This window comes from Cnephaeus nilssonii (genome assembly GCF_951640355.1).
Source record: "Cnephaeus nilssonii genome assembly, chromosome: 2".
Classification (NCBI taxonomy): Eukaryota; Metazoa; Chordata; class Mammalia; order Chiroptera; family Vespertilionidae; genus Cnephaeus; species Cnephaeus nilssonii.
Genome location: NC_137073.1, coordinates 50295214 through 50308915, shown reverse-complemented (window position 1 = coordinate 50308915; position 13702 = coordinate 50295214). Strand labels below are relative to the sequence as shown.

General features: G+C 40.7%; 1 protein-coding gene across 2 annotated transcripts in view; it reads right to left on the bottom strand.

The window, feature by feature from the left end:
* Nucleotides 1-239: 239 nt before the first annotated feature.
* The window catches only part of NREP (neuronal regeneration related protein), a 28201-nt gene continuing 14738 nt past the window's right edge, over nt 240-13702 (bottom strand). For both annotated transcript variants that reach the window (XM_079779962.1, XM_079779961.1), the window contains exons 4-5: nt 6272-6349; nt 240-1566 (exon numbers count right to left, since the gene is read on the bottom strand). In XM_079779962.1, the coding sequence (XP_079636088.1) occupies nt 1441-1566; nt 6272-6349 (204 nt within the window). In that variant the 3' untranslated portion in view covers nt 240-1440. The remainder of the gene's footprint in view (nt 1567-6271; nt 6350-13702) is intronic.

The window sequence follows — 13702 nt, the reverse complement described above, 5'->3', positions numbered from 1 at the left end:
ATTTACACAGCTGATAACCCTATTCTAACAAAGGAGGGAGAAGGGAAATGCACGAGAACTCAGGCCAATGGGGGAGCAAGAGGAGAACGAAGTGCAGCGCATGCATCATCGATGTTTAACAGTCAGAAGCGGAACAGTTCAGAACAGAGCCTACCCTGCCAAAGGAAGCGCTAAAAGACAGCTATATAAAAATTAAGGTGGGCTTTCAGACTGGCTAACGCAACAACATTCCATGAGTAGATGGTATTTCTGATTTTTTGTTTGTTTATCCATTCCATTGGGAGCAAGGACAAAAATGTAACATCTATACCTTGCTTATCAAAAAGTGTTCTATCTTTTTTTTTTTTTTTTTTTTTTTTACATTTTGCAAAGATACTTTTTCCGACCTAATATTTGGGAAAGGTGTAATTTCCCTATTTCCACTCAAATGCCAGGTTTTTTTGGATTTTTTTAGAGGTCATTTATTAAAAAAAGTTTTCCCTTTCCCCCCAAATATTCTTTCAAACAAAAAGAACCAAGAGAGACACCTAAAAACGCCTGTCCAATTATTGCTTTTCTTTCTCTAAGTTAGGCAGGCGAGGCTACCAAAAGGAAGAGATTTGGTAAGTAGATTACAGTTTTGTGATTGCTCCCGCTACAGGGACTTCGGGTCCGCGAGTGCCAGCCAGTGAGACGTGGTCTCTTACACGCTCTCTGGTAGCATTCACTCAACCTACAATGCTGAAGAAGAAAGCCACACTGAAGACACAAGGAAAACAGGTCAATCCAGTCTAGAGAACAACATTCAGGGAAACAGAGTACCAACACCTTCTTAGAACATGGAAATAAAAAATAACTCCATCAGAGCTACCTCGCCAAGGAGCATGTTGAAAGTCCAAAATAGCACCATTCATCAGTGTCTCAGGTCCTGTGGCAGCATCTCGGTCACTTACCACAAGGAAACAATGAGTTTCAAACTACTTCTATACATCAAAAGAGTACATGGATAAAATATAGAGATATACAGACAATTGATGAACATAAACTACTAGGCTTGTTACATCTAAATGAAAAAAAAAAAAAATGGGGACTCTCAGCCTCTGCAAGAAGCAGCCGGGAGCTGTATGCGTGACCAGGCAGGAGTGGACCGGTTGTGTGAGAGCAGTGGGAGTCTGAGTTGTGGAAGACGTCATCGTAGCAAACCAGGCCTGAAGGCCCACCTGTAAGGGTTGTAAACGTGGATTCACAGTGTGAAATTCTGAGCGTTTTCACTTGAGTCAGAAAGATTAAAAACTGGTTTGATGATACCTATTTGTCCACTGTAAATTCTCTAAAGCAAGGCTCAGAGTCCCATAGTTTCTTCTTATACTTGATGATTTACACAGAAAAAAATCCCATATATGATACCATAACCTCATCAATACCCATACACCATACGTAATACAAATGGAGGTGTTACGATTAAAAAGAGTGGAGGTAACTGATGCTTGGGGAGTGGAGTTCATTGCTGCCAAGTGGAGTCAGAGAGGCAGCCTCCGTCTCTTCGTTCTTCTTGCGGTTCACTTCCTTTGGGACGGGAAGTCTTCCCTGAAAAGCAGGTGGGCCCAGACACAGAGGAACACACACAAAGAGAGACACACTTAGTCATACTTCTGAAAGCACTTGGAAATTTTTGCCTTTTATCCTTGAACTCCCAATGTTTTGCAGAGTTTACACATTAAACACAGCTCACCTGAATGTAAATATTAGGTCTGCGGGGGTATGAAGTAATTAAACACCAGCCGCCTTGGCTTCAGCAGAAACAAGTGCTTCTCTAATGGCTTTGCCCAGCCACGTGGGAGGTAGCATTCCCCAAGAGTCAGGTTTCCAGGGACAGTTTCTAGTGTCAGGTAGGGCCTGACATGAAGCTGGGTGAGAGGTGCTCACAGCGGTATTGAAAAAATGAGTTCAATGGCTGTGGTGGAGTAGGGCAATCGTCTATTTTCTAATATAAAATAAAAATATTTAAAAGCATATCACAGCATGCGCAAATGTAATTTATGTAAGGTCTATTCTTTAAGCACTGGCACAATCCATGTGGGCCTTCTGGTCAGAATCAGAATGAGGACCAGAGGTGGGCGTGTTTGGGAGGAAACAGTGTGGGGTTCAGGGGGAAGGTGTTGCAGGAAAGAGGAGGATAGCATGAAACCAAGAGCAGGCGAGAGAGAGTCAGTTAGTTGGGACTGACTGGGGCTATTCTAAGTCTCTCATCACAATCCCAATGAGTGAGATTTTTGTGTTTCTAAGATAATCAAACTACAATGAGCACCAATGGAAAGGAGCTCTCCATAGCAACCAAACAGCACAGGACAGGACAGTGAAACCCATTTGCCATTGGATGATATAAAATAGAGGTCCTGTCTACCACAAATACACTGTATGCCCCGATCAGATATGAAAGTAGTGATCTGACACATTTCTCCTTTAGACAAACCATTGATCACTGGAGTTTTCTTTGGAAAAAATGACCCATTGTGGTTTAAAAGATCTTTCCTCCCCCCCTTTTTTGCTCAGGTCACATGTTCTAACAGGACATTTATAATAAGACTAGAGGCCTGGTGCATGAAATTCATGCACTTGGAGGGGGGTTTCTCAGCCTGGCCTGTGCCCTCTCACAGTCCTGGAGCTCTTGGGGGATGTCCTACCTAAGAGTGGGCCTAAGCCATCAGTTGGACATCCTTAGTGCTGTGCAGAGGTGGGAGAGGCTCCCACCACCGCTGCTGCACTCGCCAGCTTTGAGCCCGGCTTCTGGCTGAGCGGCGCTCTTCCTGTGGGAGTGCACTGACCACCAGGGGGCAGCTTCTGAGTTGAGCGTCTGCCCCCTGGTGATCAATATGCATCATAGCAACCTGTTGTTCTGCTGTTCAGTCAATTTGCATATTAGCCTTTTATTATATAGGATGATTTGGCTGGATATAAGAACTTGGATTAAAGTGATAATCTTGCTTTGTGACTATAAATAATCCCTTTTCAATTTCTTAGTAAGAAGAATTCAGACATCAGGAACTTCCTAATAACTTGAAACTGAATCAATGTTTTCATCAGCCCCTGGGTGAACTAAATGTCACAAATAATTCAACTTCAAGAAGTCTTATTCACTTATAGATTTTTCATACTAAACATCTGGTATGCCCATTTTTGTGTTTAAAAATCTCAGACATTGAGAGCATACAACATTTTAAAGATGTATATCAAATCCACTCAGTATGTACTTTAATGTTTCTTTGAGTTGTGAAAATAATTTTAATCTTGAGATTTTGGCATGCAATCCCAAGATTTAAAAAAAAAATAAGAAAAGAAGTCCACTGGTAACCTTGGTGCCTATTTTTTAAAAAAATATTTTTATTGCTTTTAGAGAGGAAGGGAGAGGGAGAGATAGAAACATCAATGATAAGAGAGAATCACTGACTGGTTGCCACCTGCACACCCTCCACCATGGATCGAGCTCGCAATCCGGGCATGTGCCCTTGACTGAAATCGAACCTGGGATTCTTCAGTCCGCAGGTGGACACTCTATCCACTCAGCTAGACTGGCTAGGGCCTGGTGCCTTTAAAATAGTATTTTTCCTCCTCCCCCATCAACCAGTTAGCATTCCTGGTTTGAGATATGACAAACTTAGGTTTTAGACAAGTGAAGAATTCAATGGTTTCTTATTGTCAGAGGCCAGGACGGAAGATCAAAAGTTCATAAGTATTATTTCACTCAACTATCCTCTGTACATGACTGGGCTTCAAATTGCTAACTTCAGAGTTACTCTGTTCAAAAGTGAATATATAGAACATTATTCTGTCTCTATATAAGTCTCAGTCTTACTAACCTGTTACCTCCATGAAAAATACTTAACAAAATGAAATGAAGAGCTGAGTGGGATCTCGACAATTTGGGAAGAGGTTATTTCCAGGGAAAAAAAAAGAACGTGAAGATTATTTCAGATGGGAATCTAAATTTTTACTATTTTTCTCTCTTGTGAGGTTCCCAAACATTCATGTCTTCATTTATTATTCATGTTCTGAGAGCCCATTATGGCTTGAGTACTCTATTAGATGTTAAGCCTACAAAGATTAAAAGAGAGACGAAAACAGTCCCTGCCCATCCTGCCCTTAACTGAACTGCTGTATGGGAGATGGCCAAGTACAACGGGACAATGGCAAGGCAATGGCGTAGCCCATGCAGGGCATATGCTACTGAAGCAGCCTGAGGGGCCATGACCCGACATATCTGTGGGGAGAGGAGCTTCTAGGGAGATAAAATTCTACCCATCTTCTCTTTGGAGGCCGGAATTTATTAGATTTCAATCGTTACTTCCTCTCCTTCATTAAAAAAGAGAAAGAGTCCAGTCTTCTGTCCCACTGAAGGAATTGTAGGCTTCTATGGAAAGGGAAGGAGGCACTTTGAAGGGAGGACACAATGATGTCTTATTTCTCCATATGTCAGGTCTTATGAAAATTCAGGGGAAAATAAGCATATCTTCTTCCATCGTCCAGCACAGTGGTCCCTAGAGGAATGGAACTGGAATAACTTAGAAGGCTGGAGGAGGGGAATGACGTGTCCACTGGCTTCCACAGACCAGCTCTCCTGGATGCCCCTACCGCTGACCTACCTCAGGTTGGATGCCTTCTCTCATGATGACTGTCAGTACATGAATCTCCCAGTTACTCAATAATGTGATTTGGATGAAGTGAGTCAAGATTATTTTTTTATGATTATGCAAAGATATGCTTTTCCAGAAGGAAACTGCTGAAAATAGGATAAATATATTATGCTGAAGATACTATTCATATATTTAGAGAGGAAAGAATTTAAAATTAACAGAAGACCTCAGTTGCAGGATCCACTGTGCCACCCGTGAAGCATGCCTCATTGTAGGCAAAGCCTGGGGCCTGGACTGGCCTTAGAGGAAAGGGAGGCACTATTGGCCTCAGTGAGAAACTTGCCTAGTCTTGTCTCCTGGTTGCTGTCACCAGTTTCAAAGAGAGGGTCTCTGGATGCCTGCATGGGGCAGAAAAGACTACACTCTCTCTCTCGCTCATTCCATTATCATGTCTCATCTTCAGCTGCTCAGGGGAATTTTGCCCTGAGCCGTCCTGATCAAGAATGTTTACAGTTACACTGCTGATGGTGGTGATATGGTGGTGAGGTGGCGGGCTAAAGGTGTGATGTAAGTGAAGCTCCAGTATTTTAGCTCACTACCACTCCAACTCTACAAGATCAGCACACGTCTAGCTCAGACAGGGTCCAAATCATGTTGCTCATCTACTTTCCTGCCAGTTATTTAAACCTTGACCTTCAGAAATTCTCTGAAAAATTAAAAGTGATTTAGAAGTGCTTTCTTTCAGTGCAAACTGCCAGTTGACACAATCTCTTCAAATTCTGGCTGCCAGTAAAAGGTAGAGAATTGCTGAAACCATTTAGTGTAAATAAGAGAGTTTTTCAAAATTGAAATATCAGTCATAGCTGGGTAGCCCTCATCATTGGTCAATTACACATATGAAACTTTTAAATGTTAATTCTTATTTTCAATGAACTCTATTTTTCTTTATTAGCTGCAAACTCAGCAGGTCAGTGGTAAAAAGTTACAATCCTCTTGCTTAAGTGATATTTACCCTAAAAGGCAAAATTCAAAGGTATCTATAATAAAAACTGGTAAATTAAAAAAAAATGTTTGTGTTGGATTTTTCCCCCCCAGAAATGGGGCTAAAATCTAAAATGTACATTTTACAATATTTTTAAAGGCAGAGAATTATCACATCTAAGATGTAAGCACAATGAAAGCATTTTACAGAACATATTTTAGGCCTAAAAGTTAAAAGAAAGAAACATAACAGTTTTTTAATGTGCTTTCTGTTTTGTTTCCCAGGTAATCTTATCAAACATCCAGGCATTATTACCAGACAAAACTGTTATCATCTTATCCTTTTAAGATATCTTTTAGTTTGAGCATCATATTTGACTTTACCCAGGAATGGAACAAATTAAAACTCTGTAAAATGTACACTGATTCCACGGTTACTAAATGAAAATTTGCTTTGGGCTTGTCAAGAAAGGAAGATAATGTGAAATTTAAGAGTCACAGGAATTTAGGATATGATTTTTTTTTTAGGATACATTATTTCTAAGGTCATAATAGTATCAGATAAGTGAATTACTATAGTTGACTATATTGGATATTAAAATGAAAAACGAATAAATCTGATTTTTTTAATTGCTTCTACATTTTAAAATATTAACAAAATAGCAGCTTAAGGATCTTACCTTAGGAAGCCTTCCCTCCATTTCCTTCTTTGGAAATGGTTCTTGGCTGACCCAGACAGAAAGCTCTGGGTAATAAACCTGTAAGAGACATAAGAGCACACACATTTAGGTTAAGAACAGGATCCACTTTGAAACCACCAGTGATCAGTTTAATGAGCTCAGTCCTTCTCAAGGATCACTCACTTCCCCATTGCAACTTTAAAGTGCTGGGGAAGCCCTTCACCTCTTTCAGGCTGTTGGTGTGCTTCTGCATGTTTGCTGCCCTCAGGAGAGTTGTAGCTCCATGTCTTGCAAGGCTAGGTCCAATAGAGCAGAGATATCGATCACTGTAATCTTTAGCACACCAAGGGGCAGCTTCGTGGCACGACTGGCTGAGCAAACTAAGGCACTGGGGCGGCCTAACTTTCAACACAACCTGTGATAAGAATCCCTACAAAGCCCCATGTTTACGAGATAATGTGCCATGCACCCATCACACACGGTTAGGGGTTATCCTGATCATTTCTTAGGAGGAGGAGAGGAAGAAGCAGCCTGCATTCTCCCAGGTCCATGTAGCCACTAACAACAAACACCCTGCCCAGCTGCCTGAAAATAGCGAAGTGTCTGAGCGAGAGGGACAGGGAGATGGGCAACATCCCCACGAAAGATACAGAGAATACTAGTTGATGAATTTGGGGGGTGAGGATAGGGGTAGGATGAGGTGGAGAGAGTGAGTCGTACTGAGTAGCTCTTCTTTAAATATATATACAAGGGTTATTATCATAAGAAGTTTGCTGACCAGCTGTTCTCCGTCTCTAGTAAAGACAGGAGTCAGGGATTAGGACTTAAATTACAACTACAGATTTAGGTCAGCTGTAAGAAAGAACTTAGCAGAGGAAAAAATGTGAAACCTACTTTAAGAAATTTAGAAACAGAATTTAACAACCTAACTCAGAGCTAATTCACATTTGATTTAGGCCCTTCTTGAAGGGAGGGAACTAGATAAGATTTCCTCCAGATCTGATTCTCTAAATGCTACAAATAAGCCTCACATTTAATAAATAATATTAAGAATCACATCGCATTAATAAGTTAACAGACAGACTTACATGCAGTTTTTGTTTTTGAAAGCACCAAATGTGGTAGCCTAATCACTGGGCTAACTGTGAAGTTTTCAATGTCCCAGTCAATCCACTTGTGTGGAGGTCTGAGGTAGGAAAGTGGATGGCTGTGTTAGTTCCTTGGGATAGTCTAACAGTGACTTTGATCTACCCCAGTAACTTTTATGGCACATCCCAGTCCACAAAGCAATTTTGCATACATTCACTAATTAATCCTGACAATAAGCCTGGGAATAGGTCTTATCATTACAGAGAAGAGAACACTGAAACTCAAAAGGTCACCGACTTGCCCAAAGCCACACAGTCAATGTAGGATAAGACTTACACTCAAACCTGGTTTCCAGATTCTGAACTTCAGTTCTTCCCACTATTCCGATACTCTTGAATGATCCCAGAATGCAAATTGCTACCACCTCTCTTTCAAAAATCACACAGTCCACAGCCAACACATACATTTCGGTCTTAAATATCTGAGAGCTCATCCTGTAAGAACGGGACCTACTTTCTGACTTTGCACTGGGTCTGCTTTCCGGGACATGTGTTTTCCCCCAAACCCAACCTCCTTCCTCTTGCTCAGCTTTTGAGGCTTTGACCAGCTCCTTCTGGGAGAATTCTACCATCTGCCTTGTTTGGGACAGAGAGCCACCTTCATATGACCTTTAATCAGGAATGGGGGAAGAAAACATGGTTTTTTAAGGCTTAAAACAAGGTCACAGCACACAAAATCCCAGTTTGGGTTGAATTTTAGAAGACCTAAGGTTCAACCATCAGTTCACTTATTATAAATTGGTAAAAATTATTACATTTCTACATTACTACTTTTAAAAGCATGCTTTAAGTACCACTGAAAAGATTACACATATTAATGAGTAATAAAGTTTCATTGCAAACCAAACATGTTGATAAAAATACATGTCAAAATTCAGTAGGCACATGGATGCAATGAAAAGCAAAATCAAGTAAATGTTTTATCTGTGTTCTTGTGATTTTTGTGTTCTTGTAATATTCTACTTTAGCAAAATCACACTGCTTTAGCATTTAACTTCTAGGTTCAAAGCCTCAATACTAAAGCCACCCAAGTCTGATTTGTAGGGAAAAAATAGTTGGCCTCTCAGAAATTATTATACTTATTCTTACAATTTATTTCCCCAAGAACTTGCCTTTTTTAAAAGAAAGTCAGTGATTTGTTTGGCCAAAGAATTCAGGAACACCAGTATTTGATAGCAAAACCTGTGACTGAGCAAACTCCCCACCTACCTCAAATTTGTTCTTTTGAAACATTAATTTAGCCACAGATTTGCCAAGAGCATTTCTAATTAGGCATATTTTAGTGTTTGAATCATAAAGTAATCTGCATCCTTTAGGAAAAATAAGCGTCACTTTGGCCTTGCGGTAAATTCTTTGTCTCCTTCAGAATCAGAACCTTAAGCCCAAAGAGATAGAGGGGTCTGTTACCTTCTGAAAAATTGCTTGCCTGGTCTCTAAGAACTGAGCATATCCCTGGACATGGTATCTAAAGGAGACACTAAACTTCCTTTTTCGATTTAGGGAAAAGGTGGTAGATTACTGGAAATATATACCCCTTACATTACAGCTTTGTTCCTTCTTATACCAGTGGTGTTTGGAAACTTTAAAATGAAGGACTTCCGAGGAATGATCTATGATGATTACTACCCTTGCTCTCAAATAATTCAAAATACCTTTGTCATGCATGCACTCACCATGAGTTTGTGAATCACCTGCAATGGTTGGGCACTGCTGGATTCTGGGGATTGCAATAAGAGAATATAGTTCTTGCTTTCTAGTTCAAATAGCCAGCAGAGGTGACAGACCTTCTAAAAGATCATTTGAAAAGCATGTACTATGGGCTGAATTGCATCCTCCCAAACCCCAAATTCAAATGTGTAAGTCCTAACCCCAGGTACTTCAGCATGTGACTATATTTGGAGATAGAGTTTCTAAAGAGGTCATTATGGGGGGCCTAATCCCGTGACTGTCCTCATAAAGGAGAGAATGACACACACACACACAGAGGGAAGGTAATGTGAAGACACAGGGAGAAAAGGACCGTCTATCCACAGGACAAGTCTCAGAAGAAATGAACCCTGCCAACACCTTCATCTCAGACTTCTAGACTCCAGAATTGTGAGAAAACAGACTTCTGCTTAGCCATCTAGTCTGTGGTGCTTTGTTTTAACAGCCCTAGCAAACTCATACAGTGCTTTAAGTGCAATTTTTAAAAAAGTATAGGTCATGTCAAATGTACCAGCTGTTGGAACATGTATCAATAGACTAAAAACAAACCAACACAACCAACGTTTAGCAAAATACAGTGTCAACAGAGGAAATGTGGGTGGCAGTGAGCAGATGTGGAAGCGACTCCTTAGGCTGCGACTCCGCTGACTGCTGTGTCCTGTGTTTACCTAGCTCTGAATATTAGGAGCTGACACGGACCCTGTGAGAGAGGCTGCTGAGTATTGGTAACACGTGGGTCAGAAACACGGAGATAAGTTGATCTATCTTTCTGGAGTCCTTCTGTTCTTGCTGGACCCTAAAGCTGTTGGTTCTTCTTGGTACTAGTCAACTGATGCTCTGAAGGCGGACACATGGCTTCAACTATATTCCATTCATTCAGTTTTCCGGATTCAAGTTTGTATTTTTTTCATGAAGAGCAATTAAACTAACTTTTTTCTTTTTTCTTTAACTTCACTGAACTCTCTCTCTCTTTATGGTGGTGGCGTGCGTCTCAGAAATGTAAGTCATCTGGGGAATCCACACGGGAATACCTCAAAACTGTTGTTTTATTAAATAAGTAAGCCAAAGTGTACCCTGATTTTCCCAAGAGAAGTGTCCTTTTCAAAGTGTCTCCCATCTATAGATAAGCAACTGTTTGTTCTTGCTCAAGTAAAATCCTCAAAACCCTCTAGAACAGCAATCATCAAGCGGTGTGTTGCAAGAATTCTTAAAACATGCAATGCCTGACTGTTTAGTCAGGGGCACTGACCTCCTTTCCCCTTAGACTGTCAAATAAAAAAACAGCCAACACAATCATAGCTGTCTGGTGTGAATGAATCAAAATTATACCTATTTTTTTTGTCAGATCTGCAAAAAATGTATTTTTTGTGTGTGCTGCAGAATTTAGTAATCAGATTCTGTGTGCCATGAGATGAAAAGGGTTGAAAATCGTTGCTCCTAGAAGACTGTTCTTATGGAAGAAATCAGAGAAGCAAGCTATACACTCACAATTAAGAAAACATTGTGAAAACATAGAGGGGAAGGAAAATTTTGTTGTTTTAAATTGCAGAACATGCAAAGGTTTTGCTTAAATTCTGGGAAAGGTTGAGTGTTTATGCTTGTCACTAAATATATTAATGCAGCTTTTTCTACAATGCTCTATTTATGTCACTAATGACTACATTTAAAAACAACAGAAATGACATGAAAAAAACCCCCACATGATTTTAAATACACTAATCATGATAGATATGTATTTAAATATCCATGAGCAATTCTTAGGTAAAAGGAATTTTTTGCTTTCAAGTATATTGAACATATTAAACCCACAATATATTTAGATATAGTTTAATGGTGAAAATGTACTATTTCTTACTGATTCTCTTAAATGTATGTGATGGTTGGGTACTTAAGTTTCCACTGTGTGTCACAGCATACAAGCTGAGAACACAATGCCCACGTTTTTGCCTTTTTAAGTCTTTCAAACCTTGTTTTCCTCTCTGGATGATGCAACATAAAAAATAATTTCATTTTTTAAGACTATAAGGTAATTGGGTGGCAATGATCATGACTTGGTAGCCCAATTAGAAAAATAAAACGTCGAGAGAATCAGAGAGTACTCCTACACGGTCCTAAAAATATGTTATCCTTTAAATTATTTCTTAATCTCTTTTAAGCTTTTCATTTCAAAACTTTATTTTCCAATAGCATGGTCCACATACAGAATCAGTCTAATTGACATGTCTTATCACTTCTCTATTGCAAGTAAAATTTGAATGATACCTATTACCTATTTCTAAATTTGTATTTTCCTCTACTTACTGTCTTTATCACTATTCCTTCGGGGAGACTGTTACAGGAGATGGGTCCTCAAGGGTAGGTTCATAGCTTGATTCAGAGCTTAAATACACCACACACGTATATGTTGCTTACTTAGTTGGTTAACATGCTGTCTCCAAAGCCTGCTAAGAAGATGCTGCATGGCTTGATTGTTAATGACCATAATTATATTTTTTCTCCTTGAAGAAGGTCTATGTGCTCAAAAGAATGCACACACATGGCCCTTTTATGTCTTAACAAAGATAGGTGCCCACCCCGGGTAATTAGGAAAGCGGACTAGGGCAGCAGGTGTCCAACCTGCATAATTAATTCTTTGAGCAGCAAAGAAGTCTATTTCATAATCTCTCTGCCAATTGAACAGTGTAGGTGTGTATCTGCATGTGTACATGCTCTATTCTGCCTAATTGGCTCAGAGGTTGTGGAACCCAAAACTGCAGTACAAGGGGAAATTACGTGCACACACGCACACTTCATTTCTGCAAATATTCTTTGAAGTGGTGCTCTTAGGAATCTCCCTCAAAAGCCACTCTGCGCCCAGGTGTTACTAGTCATGTGAGAGGGCAGGATGTAAACTGAAACCGTAAATGAGTTACAGGGATCATTTTCTCTGAACAGCATTGCATCAACGGTGAGAGGGGCCAAAAGATGATGCACTGTCTCTCTGGAGACCAGACTTAGAGACCTGCCTAGCCCTGTGCGCGCTGCTTGGAGATGAAGCACACAGTGGAGGAAATGCATTGTAACCAGAAGACAAAGGATAAACAGGCAGAACACTGAGCCATTCTGGATGTTCTGGAAAGCAAAGTCAAAGTGTTACTTGGTGCCCATGTTGGCAAACATTCTGGTATGGGAACTAAGTGAAACATGCAGAGACCTAATTTAAATACACACAGGCGTGCGCGTGCACACACACACACACACACACACACTCTCTCTCTCTCTCTCTCTCTCTCTCTCACACTCACACACAGGAGCTGGCTGTGGTGACAATGGGTAATTACAGAGAAAGCATTACAAAACGTTCTCAGCCATAAATGTCTTCTTGCCAGAAGGGACAGGAAGGCCTTTTAGGGCAGTGCTGTGTTACAACATGCGCTGACATTCTCCGCTTTTCCAGGGTCTGACAAGCTCTCAACCAGTAGAAATGGGGGGAGGGAGACAACACAGCTCAAGGAGGAAGATGGTGATCGCTCACAGATTGGTTAAGCCCGTTGGCATGAGCTTGGCTTTGGGTGCAGATGTCCACTATGGGCACAGAAAATATCCCCATTTTTAAAAATATTGCACAGCAGGTTATGTTACTGTCCAACGTTACGTGTCAGATGTGGGTGTCTGAAGCAAGCTGTGTAAACTTAAATACTGGAGTCCTCTAAATTCTCGCTGCTCGTGTGAGGCCACGTGGAGAGGCCACTGATGAATTTGTGGGAACCAGACAGCTGTAGGATTTTATTTCTAAATTTCAACGAGGCAGAGAAAGGAAAAGGAAATCTCCTGGCAACAAAATGAAAGTGTTTACATGTGAAATTAATTGTCAGCACAAAGCGCTTTCACAGTCACTCTGTTCCACAATGCAATACTCGGCTTGTTTGGCTGCTGAGTCTTTTAAAATTTGATTTCTAAGAATAATAGCAAAGACTTTCAAGAAAAGCAATGAATCAAGTCGGGAGCAAGCCACAGAAGGTTAACAACATTACCTAACTTTGCTTTTTCACCACTATTTAAAACAGCTCGTTGGGTGAGTTTTGGGGGCTTTGGTGGTGTGTGGGGCAGGGCAGGGTGCAGCAGCCACCGGGCAATTCGAGCATGGTGAACAGGTTAGCAGCAAGCATCTGTGTTGAAGCAAACTTCTCCTCTCATCCCAGCCTCATTCCTTTCCAAGAGGAACATGCTGAGCACAAAGCAATCCACCTAAAGACTCCATAAATCCAAAAAAGGGAGTTACTGATCGAGGAATTCTCAGATTTCTGCCAAGACTCCCTCCCCTGGGCGGGAGGTCAGCCGGGTACAGTAACAGAGCCAAACTGTGGACTGGACTCCAGGAATCAAGTTCACACTTCAAATCTGGACTTTTAAATGGGCAACGTTTTCTATTCAGTGATGAAGACAAAACAAAGCACAAAGAGCTGATAACAGCCCAAAGCGAACCAGAAGCAAAAGTACAAGAGTAAGGCTTGGAAGCCAATCTCATAAGGGATATCTATGAAGAGATTTTTTAAACAAAGAGGAAAAAAATACAGCAACTTTTTAAAGCCCTGGT